A 20,587-nucleotide genomic window follows, 5' to 3' on the forward strand; every position below is an offset into this window, starting at 1 on the left:
CACAGAATGTCACTGTCAATAGAAAGAATGCAGGAAAACATTACATTCACCACAAGAGAACATTCTTCTTATCTCTTTTATCAAGACAGTGAGATCAACTCCATTTAGCTATTTTTCCAACGTACACAGTGACCCTCAAAATAAATATGACTTATTTATCTAGTTTTGCTCTCAAATTTGGGGTGCTACTTTGACATTATTTGCCAATATTTTTCAGGCTTCTTTAATGCCAGGAAGAAAGTGTTCTTAATTCCCATAATTGTGAAGATTTTTTTGGTCAAAAATAAGTCACAGCTATTTACATAGAAAACAGGATCTTGACCTTGCTGCACTGGGTCTTCCATGCCATTTTGCTCCGCTGTAGTATCTGAAGTCATTGCTAATCTAATTATGCACATGGATCCTGTTTTCTGCAACAATTTTATTAGGGAAGACATTGGAATGAAATTACTTTAAATACAGCCAACTCCCACCCTCAACAACTGATTACCTTGTGTATGGATTAGCCATTACCCAGGATACCTAGTAAGGCCATTCTCGCCATTTCTGTAGTCTGTGGGAAGGGAAGGTACTGAAATTCAAATGATTCAAATTCGGTAACATGGTAAATATATACGATAAAGTCCAGAATAAGAGAGTGAAAGCACTGTTTAAATCGAGGCCTTGCATGTCAATTACCCTCTCTGTCTACTGACCTGCCAATACCAGAATCATCAATCACGCCTCTGCCCAGCAGAACAGAGGGCTGAGAACACAACAAAACAAGCTCTGCCCAAGGAGAGGATGATCCATTATTACTCCACCTCTCTTGGTTTTATTTGACAAGAGAAGGGAAAGTGAACAAGACAGGGGGAGCACAGGATAAATACTATTAGTCACTAGTTTCCCTTGAAAACCTCCCACAATGTTAGAAACAAAGCAGGAGCTCATTAAATACTGTTTAAATCAATGCTAACAGCCAGAAGACTACGCAAAACATGATAATGCTCCAGAGACAGTATCTTTATCTAGACCTTCTCATCTAAGCCATTCATTTTTACCCTTTCTCCCAATTACTCTGCATTTTCTCTTTAATTCCCCGTTAAATGTCTTAACTGCTTCTCCACTGAAGTATGAACTCCATGACTTCAGAGCTATCTCTCTTTGTGTCCCACACACAGTTCTCCGGAAAAATTCCTTCAATACATGTTCTTAGAGCTCCAAATGAAAAGCTACAGGTTGTCTCATCTACAACTGACATCTACTTTTTTACTGCACAGACATCTAACAAAATAGCTCATGATTCACAAAATTTCACACTCAAGAGGATACAGATTCACACCCTTGATTTTTATGGCTTATTAAGTCGAAACATCATCTGCCCTTATAGTGGGTCATGACACACTGAAAATGTAAGAACTGATCACTGCTGTTACTCAATTCATTTTTACCTTTCTGAGTACAAATGTCAATGCAAGAGAGCTGTGAAACTTGCCATGTGCTGGAACAAAAGAAAACAGGACAGTCTCAATGGGCACTCACTATTAAGTGGCACTCACTGATGTGTCTTTCACAAAATGTCAATGTCAGTAGAAAGAATGGAGGAAAACATTACATTCAGAAGAGAATATTATTCTTATCTCTTTTATCAAGACAGATCAACTCCATTTAGCTATTTTTCCAACGTAGATGGTGACCCTCAAAATAAATATGACTTATTTATCTAGTTTTGCTCTCAAATTTGGGGCGTTACCTTGACATTATTTGCCAAAATTTATTATTTGTGATTGCTTGGACATACCAGTATTACCTTCTAGTTACTTTTGAGACTCAGCAAAGGTAGTGTAGTTGTAAAGATGCCTATTAGTAGCATGTTATGCTTACAAAAAGTGTCTCCAGAGTCTCTAGAACTGTAATTTTATCCTTAGCCTCTTAAGTACAAGTGACAACATTAAACCGTAAAGCTACAGTTTTCTGTACTGACAGACACCCATAACGGTAACCACTTAAACACTTTATTTCGTTTCTGATGAGCAATCCAGCATGGAGAGTCACTCACTATAAAAAGAATTTCTTTGGTTTTAACAAAACTTGAAAGAATTGTTTTAGAAAATTACTGTGTATCTTACACAACATAACTACCCACACTGATAGTAGAGATTCAATGGGCTAAAGTGCAAAACAATATGAGCAAAGCAAAGCAACGTGACCTGGACACAGTAGGCAGGGAGCAGGCAAGCACTCCAGTCTTGCAGCAGCTGCTGGTGAGAGGGTGGGAGGGACAAAGATCCCATGGCTGAGGGAGTAGGAGAGGGGAGGTGGGGGACACAACACACAGGAGACCAACTGCTGAAGTGAGGTTGACTTGTTAAGCTACACGGTCCTACCTCTAGCTGTTACTGCTTGATGGTGGTGTATGTGGGGAAGGGGGGGAGGGAAAGCAGGTTTTTAGAAACCTGTGTAAATAGAAAATGCTCATATAAGGTGCAGGGGTTAGGGGAGTAGGCTGAAAGGAAAGTGGATTCAGATACACGTGGTCTGGGCGGACAGATATATAAGAAAAAAAGGATGCTACACAATTCCCATCAGATCGGTAAGTCTTTAACACGTACTTATTTGCAACCAAATGCTAATATTGCCATTGGGCATTCTTAGTACTGACTGCTAACCCTTGCTAGAGTTTTAGCTTACTTGATGCTCCAAAGACAAAACTCCAATCCTGCATAATTTTTCCGAAAGATTTTTCCTCTTTTGATCTGCAAGTATAAACAAATGTCATTTCTGTATTTCTCCCAAGGAAAGAATTATGTGGAGTAAAGATCAATTGTTATAACAATGCCTCTGAGACCGCATGTCAAAGTTGGGAGTCAATTTCCTTTTGTAAGACAAATGTGAAAACAGAATACCATGAATTTTGATCTATATAGGCAGCTTCTTAAGGATTTCCCCAAACTCCATATGCCAAAAATAATATTACCCATGCCCAATTATTTCTAAGACCACATAAATTTACATGCTGTATTATGCGCCCATTTATCTTCATGAGGCTCCTGTGTGCCCTGTTACATTAAGGCATGAAGGGCACGATCTTTTGTACTATCTCAGAAACAAGTCCTCCCTTCCCTTTACAAGTCACCCCTGTGCTTTACAATGACTTCTTTATTTTTCACAAGTCAACTGTACAATATCTGCTTCGTTCCCCAACGAAAATGAATACATGCAAATTCGCAGTCTCTTTCCCGTTAATGTTAACTGAGATTAAAGCATCTATGGTAGAAATCCCAAAGCCACATGCTCACATGTATATCATCTTTAAAAAAAGTTTGACAGTGGTTGATTTAAAACAAAACAAGTAATAAAAAACAACCTTTGGCAAAGGCCAAAGGAATCAAAACTACACCGTCCCATAACCACAGCACCACTGTATCCACCCTTCAAACATGTTTGCTTCAAACATTACAACCCATCCATTTACCAAAACCACAGCTTATGCCCAATTTAGAAAAGTAAAGTTCACGGACTTATTAAACTACACAACTTCAGACAGAAGGTTCAAATGCCTTGTCTACGCCTGGCAATTACACGGCATCGGAGCTGGGGAACTGCATTTTTAAGCTCAGCATCAGCAGCCCACTGCTGGCCACCTCCTTGACACGATAAACAACCGACATCTTCAAAGAGCATTAACTCGTCCCCCTGGTGCCATCGCTGAATGAACAAGAACAAATGGCTCCACACACATGCTTCAGGAAGAGGGGCTGTGTTTGAGCCTCAATCCATGAAATATAACTACTGTACATACTTAAGTTTATTCTCTCACATTTCAGCAGCTTTGTTTCCTCAAAGAAGGCAAAGAGCAGGTCCCTGAAAGATTTTAGCGAGGTTTCTTTTGGCACTGGAAAAAATTGTGATAAACTGAGAAAACACAATCCTGAGGAATGTCTGGACCAGGTCCCTTTGCAATACTTAAATAGCGCCCCCCTACTGGGCTCTGCCACAGCAGCCAGTGGAGAAACCATCTTAGAGCTTAAGAAGCGGGTCTACAGCCAACATGCACAGAGGAGGAACTCAGATTCTACATATAAAATAGGGGGGTCAAGAAATACGGAAACATTTCCCCCTCTCCCACCAGACCTGATACTTTCCCTCACCTTAAGGAAGGCAAAACATGCTAAACCTGAAAACAGAGGCCAACGCTGGTCTGAAAAGGAACTTGAAAGAAATCCAAAAACTCCTTTTGGCCAAGCCCTTCCTCTGCGAGTTAATTTTCCTTGATGTCGCTCCAACACCTGTTCAACTCAGGCGTTCATGTGATTCATTAGTCTTCTTCTAAAAGATGCAAGGGGACTCTCCACGATTCCCAAAGTTTTCTCAGTGCACTGCTGCAGGAAAATGCTCCATGTCCTGACCTCAAACTGTTGTAAGAGCAGAAGGTTCCGTCTAGAATGGTGGTTTACCATTGAACGCTCAGCACGACACACGGGTGTGCAGATCTGTCGGGGGGAGACAGAGTGCTGAGGGCACACAACAGCTCTTTTATCACTCTCCAAGGACACAACCTCAAGCTGAAGCTAGCTGGAAGAGCACTTTCATTTCAGAAATGGAAACGAATGAATGCCACTGAATTCCAATACAAAAAAACAACCAAAAACTCCTAATGAGCACAAAAACCATGAAGGGACATCAGTGCTAGGAACAATGGATTCTGATACGGCAAACTTCTAAAAATGTTTAAATTAAAAAGTAATCAAGTCACCTTTTCTGGGCTGGGTTCTGTACGTCCAGTTCTCATCATCCGCCTCCACCTGCTGCCCGCAAGCCGAGAGCTCCCCGTCACTGCGAAACAGCCTCTTTGTCTGCCTGGACAGGGAGGAGAAATTTACCCAACTCACAGCACGTGAGAGCGAGCCTGAATTTGACTTGAGTCTGAAGGAACCCGAAGAGCCTTCCTTTTTCATCTTCTTTCACATCAAAATCCACTACAGACAAAGGACAGCCCAGAAAACAAAAAGCTGCTTTTTAAAAATTGGTCCAGGTCCTTTAAATGAGCCTGCTCCTTCCCACTTGCTCAGACAATGCTGAGAATCAGGCACGGCTTTATGCAGAAAGATTGTGTCTATGTCACTCAATGACAAAGAAAAGGGAAATCGAGGGTTAAAAAAAACAACAATTATTTTTACTCCGGCCACATTGTGGTACTTGGTTTCTAGATTAGGGATAGCCACGCCCCCCAATAAAATAAAAATAAATAAAAGTACAATTAAAAAAAAAAAAAATCAAGCAGGGTGTTCATTTCAGGAACACTTGTCAGGACTTTGCAAAGAACAGAACCAAGGCACTCCGACTCTTTGGTGTGCACCTAGCATCCCAACCTGTAATCCTACGCCTCTCCCAGGCATCTTTCCCTGCAAGGGCGGAAAGCCAGCCAGAGCGTGTGGCAGACAGCAGCTCCTCACTGGAGAGAGAGATTCAGCGTCCCCCAGGCACCCGGTTTAGAGTTCACCCGAGCAGGTGACTTGGGAGAAATCAGAGTTCAGCTCACTTGTCGCAGCCCAGCGCAGAATCGTAAACCGCCCACTGGCCTCTTTCCCTGCCCGGAGCTGGGATCCACAGGACTCCACAAACAATAAGACAGGCTGCGTGGCTATTGCCTGGATCAGAGTGAGCACTCCTGTGAAAGACGATAGGCCTTCCCCAGCCTGAAGGCGCCTCATTGGAGCAGGGAAACCCCGCCTCTGCACAGCCAGTACTTCAGTGGCAGCTCAAACTTCTGAACTCCAGCAAAGCTACGGAAACGCAAGTCTGTGCAGAATACAGACTGTGGGGATGAGAAACAACTTGATTATCAGCAGACCACGCTTCGGAAAGTGGGGTTTTGAGAAGGGGTTTTAAAAGAGTATATAGTGACATACACATCCAGCCCCCCTAGGTGGATTTAGGAACGTCACTGTCTAAGGAAACGTGCTTCCAAGGAGAGTAAAACTGACCCAGCTATTCCTTCATGCCCCGCTTTCAGCAAAGGTGAAATGAGCCATTCTTGCACCTGTCATGGTCTCTCCTGTCTTCCCCCAGCAGCCAGTGTGGGGATGAGGGCCCTCTTCTGCTTGCTCCCCTGGCAGCCCCTACCCTGGGATCATACTTCGCTAGCTCTGAACGGCCTTCCTTCCTATTAGGGAGAACCATCGCCTGAGAGCCATGCTAGTAGCAGTTAGCTGTAGGCTCTACTCTGCAGACTCCTATGTAAACCCTTAATCATGACATGCAACATACCTACAGCCACAGGCTAGATCACATCTGGGCACGGCATTCCATCCAAGGCCGACATAATGCCATGGTCTGAGGAGTGGTAAAAGTCCCTGCAACTTTCCATCATATATTAGCCCCCTCTCCAAAACGTAATTTAGAGTAAGGCTAATTAGCAACAAGTTGAGAAATGGGTCTACCTCACTTTCCTTTACTCAGAATTGAGCAAATATATTAAAACTAACCAACTGCAATAGAAAATAAATGTTGATTACAAATTATAAAAGCAAGATTTTTAAATATATTAAATATATCTTATATATAGAAAATCATCTATATATAAAAGTCATATGTCTACAACGCATTGAGATTTTAAGAAAAGGGCTCTACAAGCTTACCAGGTTTGGAACATTTGCAGAAAAACACAGAGCTGCTGCTAAGTGTTCTTGGGGTGGACAACTCCTACTACCACAGGAACCAGGACAGAGGACAGGCACTAGGACTGAAGGGTAAAGTCACAGAACAGTCCAGGTGATGCGGATACAGACTCAGTTTAAAAGCAAAAAGGGCCCTCAAGAGATCATGTTGTTTAAACACCTCAATTTACAGGTGGAGAAATTTAGGCCCAGAGAAGGTATGTGACAACCCAACCTACAGAGGAGTCAGCAACGGAACAAGGTCATGTCAGACACCACTGGGTTGAAAGCTTCACCATGTACCACGGATGCTAGCTACACCACCAAGCACTCTGGACCCACTTCAGCTATTAAACTGGAATGATATCTCTACTTTGATCACTAGTATAAGGGCAAAAATGGTATAAATTATGTATAGTGCCCGTGGCTAACATCAAAGTTCAAACACCCAGTGTTCTTTCTGAGTCAAAGGCAGTTTTGAGATTCAAAATATCAAAAGCAAAAAAGGACCATAGTGCCAGAAAATACATAAACATCGCAAATGCTGCTTACCATTTCAGAGATGCATGACACCCGTTGTAGAAGGATCCACAGATCCCAAACAAGACACACAATTATCTCCTCCTTGATGTTTCCACACTGCAGCTCCATTTTTAAAAAAATGTTTTTATTGATTTTAGAGAAAGAGGAAGGGAGAGGTAGAGAAAGAAACATCGGTGTGAGAAACACCTACCGCTGCCTCCTGCACACCCCCTACTGGGGATCGAGCCCGCAATCTGGGCACGTGCCCTGACTAGGAATCGAACTAGCGACCTCTTGGGGCATGGGATGATGCTCATGGCTGCAGCTTTATTTTTAATATAGAAATATCTAAGCTCTGAACTAAACCTTGTGCTGTTCTTTCTGTACAGTCAGTGCTGTGGAATGCTTTTCCCAGCTCAGGCTCCTCAGAGTGCTCACACAATCACATACAATGGCACAGATGAACTGGTGTCATTAGTAACTGGTGTGCTTTCCTCCGGCACCTCCCGTTCCTACACACATCTAGGAAAGAGCTGAAAGCAGGGGCTAGAGGAACAGTCACTGCCAAGCCACCAGGAAGGATACCTGTCAATTCAGGGACTAGACTCCTGACTCCTTCAAAGTAAGTACACACTTAGGCTGACTTTCCAAAAACCTTAATGAATTTCCCATTATTCACAAGACCTATGGGTACATCTGCACAATAACCAGTTCTCCAGCCACTAGCTCATCCATCTTTCCATCAGGCCATGATTATTAATATCTTCATTTATGTAAAAGAAGGTCAAATAAATTAACTACTGTTATGACTGGACCAGAGTTCTATGTGGCAAGGTAGATTATAATGGTTTAAATCAGCTTTAGAGGAAACATTTAGATTTTAACTATCCATGTTGGACACATATTCCAATTAGCTTAGAAAATCATAAGTGGGCTCCTTGAAAAGCTATTATGTTCATTCAAACTATAATTTGGCAACTAAGATGAACCACACATTTTAATTACCTGGACCATCAACCCAAGAGTCCTGCACACCCCCCTCCCAGCAGCAGGGTCATGGCTACCTGTGTCACGCACTTCCTATACATTACTGCTCATGTTCCCAATAACCCTGCAGTGGAAAATGCCAATTTTGAGAATACAGTCTACCTTTTTCAAATAGCTTCAGCTATAATCTTCAATGTGATAAAACATCTTAATTTAACCATTCTCCCCATGAAAATCTGCAACAGAGAACACTCTTTCAGACTCTTTAAACAGGCGTGCTGAACAGCTTTTACCCACATCCCTCACTGTGCAGTGTTCCCATCTCTCCTCTCACTGTCGGGCTGTCAAACAGAAACTTCTGTTGTCAGTTTATATGCCAATAACTGCTCCCTTCTCCAGTAGCCCCTCCTTTCCCCAGTAACTGCTCCCTTCCTACCTCCCTGCCACAGCTGAGCTTTAGGCATCAGGAAATCAGATAATCTTGCTTACATTACACGTTCAATGGGAGTCGACGAGGGCTGACAGAAAGAAACACATACCTTCGGTAACAGGGCCTTGTCGCAGCTGCCTCCTGGCCAGCACCCTTGTCCTTTTACTTATGGGATGGACATCCAAGGGTTGAAATGGCTGGAGGATCTACACCAGGTTTATGATTAAATTCCTAGCTCTTGAAGATGGTGAGAAGCTTACCCATGATTACTACCAAAAGGATAAGAAATTACCCTATGTTCTTTCAGGAATGATTTAAGTAATACATTAAAGACAAGCTAACTACAAGAACTGGGAGACACCAGACTATACTACTAAGGGAAGTTCAAGAATCACCTTTAGGAATTACTGAGTCAAATGCTCATTAATTTGGAAAGATTTATTCATGTTTCTACCAAGAGTTACAGGGATAGACAGTACATTTGGAAGGTCCTTGCCAAAAAACAATATTTCATGTCTTAATATACCCCTATCCTTACAAAAGGAGTTTAGCTCAAATGAAAGTTTTTGATTTAATAAAAACTGTTAAACATGACAGGACTTAGGATCAAACGAACCCCTCAGCCCAGTCAGGCATGTAATTGACCCACCTGCCATCTGTGTAAAATGCCAGCCAAGAGTGGGAACTAATTTCAAGTGCCATCAGTTTTTTGGCCTCAAAGGCCACAAATGAGCACTGTGACTTTTAATTTCCTTGTGTGCCTTTCCTGCCCTGACCGTCCCCTCCAAATCTGGAGGGAAGAATGTGAGAAGCAAAACTCTGAAGTTAGAAACCAACGGGGAACCGTGCCATACATACAGCTAAGAGTCGGTGGGGTTGGCTGGCGTCACTGGGAGTGGGGCCTACAAAGAGAACACTTACGAACAGAGACAAAAGTCGGTGGGGGGAATCGTGTACTGTAGTGAGGAGAGGCACTCAAACTGTGTCCTGTTCTCAGGCAGCCCTGACCGGGCAGGAGCAGTGAAGTGTGCACCCTATCAGATTACCACATGAATCACCCAGACGACCCACAGGGACCTTCAGCTTCTAGGACAGGGTACAGTAGGTTTTCCAACTGTCATCTCTTATACATAATTTAAGAGTCGATTTAAATGGAAGTCTTTCTCTGTGATAATTTGTACACACTAATAATGAAAGCTTATCTCAACATCCAGAAGCAAACAGTTTGAGCCAGACATGTACAACTAAAAAAGAGAAAAAGAAAAAAAGGAAAAGATTACCCTCAGGGCCACAGCAAACCAACTCCCACAGTACACTAAATCCTACTTCCTCCCCCACCTCCTACCCTCTGAGGAATTAAACAACTGACTGACTGCAGAGAGAAGTCACAGAAGACAAAACATAGCCCATTACCTATTAAGAGAAGGGCCTGTTTTCAGGGTTCCCCTCACCTACCACTGGTTCAATATTCAAAAGAAAGAAAACATTGCCTTATCACCAAGCTCTAGCTTCAAGAGTCAGAAGAGGTCCCTTTCAATGGAATCAATCTTCCCATTTAGGGAACCAACACTATTAAACACAAACATTTGTATGTACGGAGGATCACAAGCTTAAATCCCACCTTTCAGTGTCTTCATGTCTCAAAAGGACACTGAATGGACCTGACACTCTGAGCCTCAGTCACATTATTCCCATGGGATCACTTGATATGGGAGCAATATGGCAGCACACTACTGCTCTCAATCCCTGGGGCAGGTGCTCTGCGAGGGGATAAAGGCTGCCCTGGTACAGAGCTGTCACTGACAGATACCTTGGACTGTCAGAGGCTGAATGAGCATTGATAACCAAGCATCCAAACACTGTCCCAACCTTAATGAAAACGTCCCATTCCAGGGGGTTCAGTTAAGAAGGTCCCCTAAAACTAATATAAGAAGACCAAAATGAACTTACTCTCAAATTGAAATATAATTCCAAATTTAAAAATATTTCTTTATATAAAAAATTATTTTAATCATGGATCTCCTTTGTACTTGGTGTCTCTCCTATGGACTCTCCAGTAATGCTTAAAATTATTTTTTTTCTACCTACTCAACCAGTCCTTTGCAAACTTTGTTATGCACATAAATCACAGGGGATCTTATTAAAATGCAGAATCTGACTCAGGTCCGTGGTAGGGCCTGAAGTTCTCAAGTCCTGATAGGGCCTGGGCAATGCCAGTCCACAGGCCACCTTTGAGTTAGCATAGTACTGGACCATGACGCTCCCAGAGGACAGGGATCTCGTCTTTCCACCTTCAAGTCTATTACAGTGCCTTACACACAGCCAGCATTGAACAAATGGTGGTTGAAAGAGCTGCCTCTTTCTTTTGATCTTAACCTGTTTTGGACAAGGAGACAGCCTTTACGGCAATCATTTCTTTTTTCTTTTTTTAAAATTTTTAATCATTGACTTTTAGAGAGAGAGAAACATTGATTTGTTGTTCCACTTATTTATGCATTTATTGGTTGATTCTTGTGTGTGCCCTGACAGGGTAGAACCCACAACCTTGGCGTACAGGGATAATGCTCTAACCAACTGAGCTACCTGGCAAGGGCTATAGCAATCATTTCTTTATTGCCAAATTCCAAAAGGTAAAAGTGAAATTTGTAAACTGAAAAAATGTATATGTAGTCTGAATTAAAGAGTTAATGGTAAAATTCCATTATTCATAGAGTTGTACTGCTTCACTTTGAGAAGGAAGAGGGCTATTAACTGCTACACTATATAATTTTTAAAATCTGTTAGGCCATCTGTACTGCTTCCATCCACCAAAACTCCAGAATTCAATGATGTAGCTTAGAACCTAGAGCAATCGACAATGAACCAAAGTCAGAGAAGCGGCGCACGTTCTCCCGGGAATGTGTGCAGACAGGCTGAGACCTCCTTGGTTCCCCGTGTGAATTTAGTTGTTACATCAGTTTTTCCTGGTACATGTTTAAGACAAAAAAATTTTCAGTCAACCTTAAGTGACCTTCCAATGGGTTGATTCTATTTAGCTCTCTTTAAAACTATATGCACTATGGCTCTATTGAGCACACTAAATATATCTGGTTTTTTAACAGGTTTTTTATTAACTCAGCCAGCCTTTGTTGCTCTCCCATTACATACTAAACATGTGCTAAATATTGCTGATACCTGGAGAAGTACAAATTGGTAGTTACAAAATAGTCATGGGGAATTAAGTAAAACATAGGAAATATAGTCAATAATATTGTGTGATTTTTAAAATTGATTTTAGAGAAAGAGAGAAAGAAACATCCATGCAAGAGAAACATCAATCGGTTTCCTCCCTCATATGCCCTGACAGGGGAATCGAACCTGCAACCTGGGTTATGTGCCCTGACCGGGAATCAAACCCGCCACCTTTTCCTGTACAGGAGGATGCTCTAACTACCTGAGCCACACTGGCCAGGGCTAGTCAATAATATTGTGATAACTATGTATGGTGCCAGTTGGGGTGCTGGAAATATTGAAGGAACACTATATAAAGTATATGATTGCCTAACCACTAAGCGGTACACCCAAAACCAATACATAATAAAATTTTTAAAAATTGCTTATGCCTGCAGTGACACCATTGACAAATCATACATGTAAAGGTATGAGTACACAGGATTGGGCATAAAGTACTTAAAATGCATTTACTGGTTGTACCCAGTAGCCAATTCAAGCATGTCCTCAAACAAGGAGACAGGAATGCAAATAGATGATAGATTAGATAGATAGATAGATGATAGATAGATAGATAGATAGATAGATAGATAGATAGATAGATAGATAGATAGGTAGATAGATAGATGATAGATAGATAGATAGATAGATAGATAGATAGATAGATAGATAGATAGATGATAGACAGACAGACATGATTATTACAATTTCCCAGGCATCCTCAGAGGTTGGAGAGCTCCCAAATAAAGGGACCAGTTTATATTTATTGATTCAGATCAGCCAGGTAGGCTACACTAAAGTACAAAAGATGGGGCCCTACCCTTGAGGACATAAACACATAGCTACTTTTGAGGTTGTGCAAGAAAGGAAATAAAAGAAACAAGTAGGGGCCTTCAGCCAAGCCTCCAGGGGTCTGGAGGATTCTTCAGGGTAAGAAAACTCTGAGGTGAGTTTACTAGAGGTCGCGGGGGGGGGGGGGGGGGGGGTCTGGCCATTCAGTGGTATCTTCATAAACCAGCTCCTTGGGGTGGGGATCAGGGTGTGGGAAGCAGTGATTTCTAGTATTTCCATGGTGTAAAGACTCCTCATCAAGGCCAATTTTAAGCTACCAACAATTTCATAAGCAACCTGCTAAAATCCTAAAATGTTATGAATGGGCTCTCACAGCCTGTACATGCTGGCTCCAGTATACTACTGAATCTGGCCAACATAATTTGGTAAAAACAATGACCTGGTAGAAATTAATAACCCCATAATCGCTTTTTTTTTTGGTATTAGTAATGGGGACAGGGAGAAATCTGTAAATGTTCTCTTATATGGATAAAGGGTATGAAGATGTGATTAAGGGTCTTGAGATGGGAGATTATTCTAGATTATCTGGGTAGGCTCTAAATGCATTTTATAAATGTCCTTTGTTAAGAGAAAGGTAGAGGGCAGGGCTTGGCTCATCGGTTGAGCATCAACCTAAGATCCAGGTGATCATGGTTCATTCTCAGTCAGGGTACATGCCCAGGTTTCAAGCTCAATCCCCAGTGGGGGGCATGCAGGAGGCAGCCAATCAATCAATCTCTCATTGATGTTTCTGTATCTCTCCTTTTCTCTTCCTCTCTCTGAAATCAATAACAACAACAAAAATGTTTTAAAAAAGAGAGAGGGGGCAGAGGGAGATTTCAGGCAGAAGAGGAAAAGGCAACGTGACCAGGAAGGCAGAGGCTAAAGTGATGCAACCACAAGCCAAGGAATGTCAGCAGCCAGTGGAGGCCGAGAGAGAGGGAAAGAACAGCATCTTCCTTAGGGTCTTGTAGGGAAGACAGTCCTGCCAACACCTTGATTTCAGACTTCTGGCCTCCAGAACTGTGAGGGAATAAATTTTCAATGTTTTAAGCCACCAAGTTTGTGATTGATTTTTACAGAATAATGGGAAATTAATTCAGGGGGGGCAACAAGGGGAAGTTTGCAATCCGTTATACCTTTAAGCATTTCTGTTCATTTTGCAAGAATTCTTCTGAGGGTTTTTTGCAAACTTTTCCCAATTTCTAATTCCTTTTCAGGCACTTATTCAGTGCTGTTCATGAAAGCAAAAGTTGGAAAAACTGGGCCTAATCAGGAATTAGTTGGAGCTGCCTAAACATGGCTGGGGCAGGGCAATATCTCCACTGGAGACTCTGAGGAGCCACGGCAGACCTCGGGAGCTAGAGTGTGTAAGCTGCCCCCGCCACGTTTCCACAGCACCCCAAGAAGAGAGATGTTGCCCTTACCCTCTCACATCCAAAGTCATGTGCTTACCATTAAAGACTCTAAACTGCCCAAGGTGGAAACTGAGGCTTCTGTCACAGTTTCCCAGGGACTGTGGTCTTCTCTGGGCCCTGGATACTGACAAATACTGATCATCCCTCTGTCCCCAATCCTCTCGCCCATCTTTACAAGGCTGGTGGCAAAACATTTTATTAGACTATTGATTTCTTTAGTTATACTGCAGTATGAGGCTATCCCTTAGACAGGTCAATTAGATTTTGAACTCTCTTCAGATTGTCATCCCATTTTATAGAGGGCATTTCTTCTGGAAATGGTTGAGCATATACATAGGTGTTAATTCTTAAGTGACTTAGGTAGTTTAAGTGATGGCATTTGACCTGATTGTAAATACAGCTGTAGCCTGCTGGAATTCCTACATGCTGAATAAGCAGTATTATACTGTGTGATAAATTAAAAGTTATTTGACAGCATTAATATTTTTTTCTTATTTTGAAATGTAACTTACTTTCAGCTAAGCACTTTCTTATCAGCTATAACCAATGATGTATATTTTATGGAGCTATACATTGGTACTTTTCTCCTGTATTCATTTTTTTCTCCAGAAAAATTATCAGCAGAGTAAGCATTAGAAAATGCCTGGAACACATTTTGAAAGTGTGTGTGTATGTGTGTGTGGTATGATGAAATCTGGAGTTTTCTATTTATTTTTTCTATCTATTTTAAAGAACTGTCATTACTTACAAGGTAGCTACACCTGTGCTATTTTGTAGTCATTCCTTTTGTCAAGATTTCACATTTTTCTGTGAACCATTCATTGCCTCACATCACTTTGGGACCAGAATTGTCCCCAGCAGCTACAGAACCTGCCCCCAGTGTAGTTACTTGAGGATTTTATCTTACAGGGGAGACGTGGGTGCACAGTTCTTCCCCTCACAACTCTGGCATTGAGTGAACTATTTCCCTGACAGGAATCTGACTCCCATTCCAGCTCACCATCCCTTCCAGGCATCACCTGTCCACAGAACAGACATGTGGCTTATAGAAAAGTCTTTGTGAGATTAACACAGCAAATGGATATCTCAAAGTGTGTTGTTATTAACATTTTGACACCTGGGCTGGAAAAAAGCTCCAGAGAGGAGGAAATTAACTTTGCCAGATTTGCAACATCAAGTGCAAAAGGCTTCACTTGGAGCAGATGGCTCTATTAGAAATCAGAGTTTGGCCTCACCTATGCTCCATTCAAAGTTGTGTGTCTTGCATAAGGGGCCATCCTCAAATCACCACATGGTTTGCCCGTAGCTGACCAGCAGGTGGCAGAACAGAACAATCCATCTTCCCTAATGCCCCAGCAGGGGAGGCTGGGGGAATCACCAGGAGGAGTATTTGTATTCAAACATTGGCCAAGACTGGGTTAGCAACCAGCAAAGGATCCTGAAAGATACCTTATAAAAATAAAGAGTCAAGTATCTACTCACTGACATAACCTACAGGGTAAAATTCTGGAGAGTCTTTTGTACTTATGGGGCCAAGAAAGGTGAGGAGCTGAAAAAGAAGTATTACAGAGGCCAGTGTCCAGCCTTTCAGACACCCGAGGCGCTCATGTAAGTGTTTCCCAAATTTGCCTGGTCATCAGCATGATCTCGGGGTGCTCTTTAAAATACAGACGCTAAGACCTTACCCCAGATGCACAGACTGTCTGAAACAAAGGAACAGGGAAACGGGACCAATTAGCTGGGGGACTGGTCAGACAAGTTTAGGGGCTAGTGGCTGTGGACTACCTACCTGCAGGGCACATGCTATACAACCTAACGTGTGGTCACGAGATGGGCACTGTCAGAACCTGCCCACAGGTGAGGAATCGCTTCCCAAGCCTTGGCCATTTAGGCCAGATAAGCAACAAGCAGAGGGGCAGCACTAATTCACCTCCTGCTGCTCAGCATAGGGAGGGGCTCCACCACTGCTCCTCAAGACTACTGATCACCTCGGGGACCTTCAAAGCTGCCCCACCCAGCACCAGACCCTCCTTTTCACCTCCAACCCCATTTCTCCCCTTTTCCCTCTCCTGGCCCACTCCTGCCTCCTGGTCACTGCCTACAGCATGAAGGAATTGGCTCTCTACTTTGCATTTTCAATCTTTTTCTAGATCTGGTGTTCGTTTTCCTTTAATCCCCTCTACTTCAAACAAAATGCCTCCCGCCAGTCGCTCTGCTCCTCAGTAAAAATTCTGTCTGGCGTTGGGACAGTCCTGGCTCAGCATTGCCCTCCTTGGCCACTTGCAACTTGGAGTTCACTGTAATCCCTCTGTTCCGCCTTCACCACCTCCTGAGTGTAGAAAACAGCCTGCCCACAACTTTGACTACTCGGTCCCACCCCTACTGGGCTCTCGGTTATTTCTACGTATTTCTATTCTCACCTTTCTCATCTTCCTCGCTGTTCCCAACCTTTAGATTTTGACAACAGTCTAGAGGTCCCTCTACCGGTCTCCCTTGCCCGGAGGAAAGCTCCGGCAGCACCTGCCTCAGCATGGCCCCTCTTTGTGCTCCATTCTGACCTCCACTTCCTGCCTCATCGCCCGCCCCCCACAGTCAGTCACCACTACTAAGCAAACCAGGCTTCTCAGCCACAGGAGAGGCCAACCTGCCTTTCTAGACTAGTCTTGGTGCCTCATCCTCCATAGCATCGTTTCAGACCCTCCACTGGCTGGCTGTTTCTACATTCATTCCCTCCATCCTGAGAACCTGCCTAGCACCATGAGGCTGGTCACAGGATTCTTTAGTTTGCCTTGGGTAACTTAGGACATGTATCCACCCACATTAACCCATCCCCTGTCCGCCAATGATGAGTAATTGATTGGGGGAAAAATTCTGACCCTGTGGGTGTTCAGTAAATATTTACTTAATAGACAACATAAGAAGTAAAGGCTTTATCACTCCTCCACCCCACCAAAAAACAAAAACAAAAATAAAAAAACATGCTGGTAAAACATAGAGAAAAGCACAAATATTTTAATCAGGCAGAGCTGGATTCCGATCTTTATGTCAACATAGTTATTGACAATGTGATCTTGGGTAAGCCTCTCTGAACCAGTTTCCCACAGAAGGAAAAAAAAAATCACAAAAACTTTTCAAAAAACACACAAAACAAGAATAGCAATACTGCCACCTAGTGGGGTTATGAGTCAAGCACGTAGCACTGTAGGAGGTGCCTGACACATGGAAATCATTATTGTCAAACTTATCTTTTGGACCTTGAGAATTTGCAAAATATAATTTAAAAAAAGAATAGGTAAGAGGCTACTGCTACCAATTTTCCAAGGAGAAAAAGACCACTGGTAGTAAATCTTACACTGTGGCTTAAACTGCAGGAAAAAATGGATAAAATTATAGAAACTTTCAAATGATTTAACTTTGAAAGTTACCATCTGAAAATACTTTAGGGTTTTTTTCTCAATTATTTCATGACAATTAATGTGTTCCCATAGCCATAATAAAACTACACTGCATTAATCATGACCCCTGCAAGCCCCCTACTACCCAAAACATTACATTACTTAAGCCAGATTATCACTGTAAATAAATACACAAGACGTTTCTGATAGGCACCTGTCAATCCAGCCTGTGTGACAGAAGATCACTGAAAGAAAATAAAGCACAAGGTTATTTTTATACAATAAAATACTAAAAATTGTTTTAGTGCAAAAACAAAATTGTTTTGTGCAAAAACTAAAAATTGGAAGTTATCAGGTATGCAGGTTGCTGTTAAGGAAAAATGTCTGTGGATATATTTCTGTAGGGTAATCAAAATATTTTCTAAAGACATAGTAGAGCATATCAAACAGTATAGTTAGGAACTATTTTATAGCTTTTGAAAAGACAGCCAGATAGAGCAAAACTTTTGCCCGTGGACAATAACGAACCTTTCCCCACAGTATTGCAGGCATCATTCTATACACCAAATGTCTCAGCCACGTGAAATCAGTTCCCTGCAACTTTATGTTTGCTTTTCTTCATTTTCTATTATGGGCTCCCCTAGTCAAACTGTCATAGAAGTTCACTTCAACTTTTAAAAATAAAGGTTTTGCTTCATGAATCCTTGATGAATCCCATCTGAAAGCCATTAAAACATACACACCCACTTCCACACAAACCAGAAAAATCAGAATTCAAAGACTCATTTAATCTTCAAGCCGGAAGTTATCCTAGCAACAAATAATTGCACCTCCCATTTACACTCAGAAATTTGGTGATGAGACCAGTGTCACTGGGGTGGTCGGTGGCACCATTGGGACTAGAACCCCCGCCGCCCGGCCCCCATCCGGGCTCTGCCTGCTTTACCACACTTCAGGCGGGCTCTGAAGTCAGTGAGGCCCCTTAATACTCTTCAAGCACATCAATGAGTCATGTTTCCGTTTCCTCGCACTGTTCCAAGTCCTCTTTGGTAGCACGGGGTTCATTCATTCACAATACTGCTAACTCACCATAGAGTACAGACACACTTAGGGATTAAGACTTGACACGCCACCTTCCGATCAGTGAAGCCACTGGATAACGAAATCTAAAAATAAAAGAAATCTAACCCTTAGCATTTAAAATACTTCCTTTCAACCTACTGTAAAACAACGGCCTATTTAGGAGATGAAAAGTGAGTCATTTCTTTCATCCAGTCGACAGGCTCCCCAGGCACAAACTCACGCACATTATACTTCACGGGCCTTTTAAATATTTACTTGTTAGCAGGATTCTTCCTTTCAGGTCAAAGATTATAGTACTTAGCAACACAAAGAAAGCAGAGGGATGTAGTTATGAATTAGTAAACTGCTCTGCCAAGCCTTCCATTTGTTAATTCAGTCGAACTTCAAAGAGGATTTTTAAAAGAAGGTTCAGCTGTCAGAAATTAAACCTAAGAAAATTACTGAATCAAAAAATGACTTGGCCGGTCTTTCCCAAAATGGCATTATGGAAAAACTGCTCAGCTGTACGTATGGGAGTAAAAAGTCTCTTCCTATGCAAATTAAGTTTGTTTAACACAAACAAAGTTTTGAAAAAGGATTTTTTGTTTTGGTAACCACAGGACTTTCCCGGGTCTTTGATATGCTAATGATGCTGTAAATTTCCAAGGATGGAAACTGCAGTGTATTTGATGATCACATTTATTATCTGGAAGGGGGGTTGGGAATAAATTCGAGCAACACAATAGGCTGGTTCAGTATCGTCCAAGCAGCAGGGTGGGGAACAGGTTTTTCGGAAAGCACCCTTCATTTTTGTCCTTTAGTCGCAGCAGTGAGACTCCCATTCACAACGATTTCAGGGTGAAGCAGGAGTTTCCATTGAGTCATATGGGAATTGGGAGAAGAAGCCTAAAAAGAGCTAAATCCCCGAGAACTTAACTTCTCATTGCCCACGGACTGCCAATGCCCTGGGCTTCTGAGATCACCCCCTGGCTCCAAGCAAAAACAGTCCCCATACCTGTTCCTGCAGGGTCTCAGGGTAGCTTTGTGTTTTCCCTGAACTCTCTGCTCTGCATGCTCTAGTCTGTTTCAGTGGGTTTTAACCATGGCTGCGCATCAGAATCACCTAGGGAGCACTTAACTCTACAGATGTTGGGCCCCAGGCCAGATCTGCAGAATCCAACATGATTCCCAAGGAGCGGCCGCCAGGGCTGAAAACCACTGTTCGATTCCTGGGAAGATGAGGTCAATAGACAAATAACTGATTGTGCATGTACCGTAAATCGGGCACATTGACATTAAGAAGGGAAGGGCTACGGAGCAAGACTTTCATGAGCCCCCACGTTTACAGATGAATCCACAGCATTCGCAGGTGGCCTTTTTCTCATGGGCCATTTTCACAAAGAATTTAAAATGTATTCCTTTGAGAGGAGGGCAGTGCTTAGAACAAAGAGTGCTCCACAAACCTCGTTCAAGTGCAGGTGGCTGGGGCCAGGTGCATGCTGTTCACACCTGAGCTCAGTCTCCCTTCCCCCACCCACCCCACCCAGCACATGACCCTCCTTTGGGACTCAACATTTCATTACATGTCTTGAACCTTTGGAGGTCACTTAAGAAAGTCAACACCAGAAAAGTTCACTGTGCTAAAGCCAAGACCACTGTATGACACACAGAGGCACAGGCCTCTGTGGGGGTGGGGGTAGGGGATCTCACAAGTAGATCCATCACTTACATGCGATAGAAAGTGATTTTTGAAAACCAGTTTTCTTCCTAAACTATATTTACTTAACCTATCTTATACATATAGGCCTTATGCAGAGTATGTCAGAAGAGGGAAGAAGGAAGGAGAGAGTTAAAATTAAAGATATACAGGGTGTCCCCCAAAAATGTATACACACACTTTGAATAATTATAAAGGCAGTGTTTACTAAAATATATTTCATTTTCAAAATTGAGCTATCAGCTGTTAAAGTGTGTATTGGGGGGACACCCTTGTATTTAAAAAAATAAAAATTTTAAAGAGCCAACTTCAATATAATTGAAAACTCTGGAATAGGTTATAAAAAGAATCTCTCCCTCTTTCTTTTCTGAATTTCT

The 20,587-nt window shown here is 42.3% G+C and overlaps 1 protein-coding gene across 5 annotated transcripts in view; it reads right to left on the reverse strand.

Moving 5' to 3' along the window:
• NHSL1 (NHS like 1) overlaps positions 1–20,587 on the reverse strand; it is a 199,690-nt gene that overhangs the window by 116,808 nt on the left and 62,295 nt on the right. For 2 of the 5 annotated variants that reach the window (XM_087817644.1, XM_016204913.2), the window contains exon 1: positions 4,736–5,986. The exons of the other annotated variants lie outside the window; for them this stretch is intronic. In XM_087817644.1, coding sequence (XP_087673770.1) covers positions 4,736–4,937 — 202 coding nt within the window. In that variant the 5' untranslated portion in view covers positions 4,938–5,986. Of the gene's footprint in view, positions 1–4,735; positions 5,987–20,587 lie in introns of those variants that run through there. 5 annotated transcript variants of the gene reach the window in all.

This window comes from Miniopterus natalensis, chromosome 5 (assembly GCF_054644295.1).
Source record: "Miniopterus natalensis isolate mMinNat1 chromosome 5, mMinNat1.hap1, whole genome shotgun sequence".
NCBI lineage: Eukaryota > Metazoa > Chordata > Mammalia > Chiroptera > Miniopteridae > Miniopterus > Miniopterus natalensis.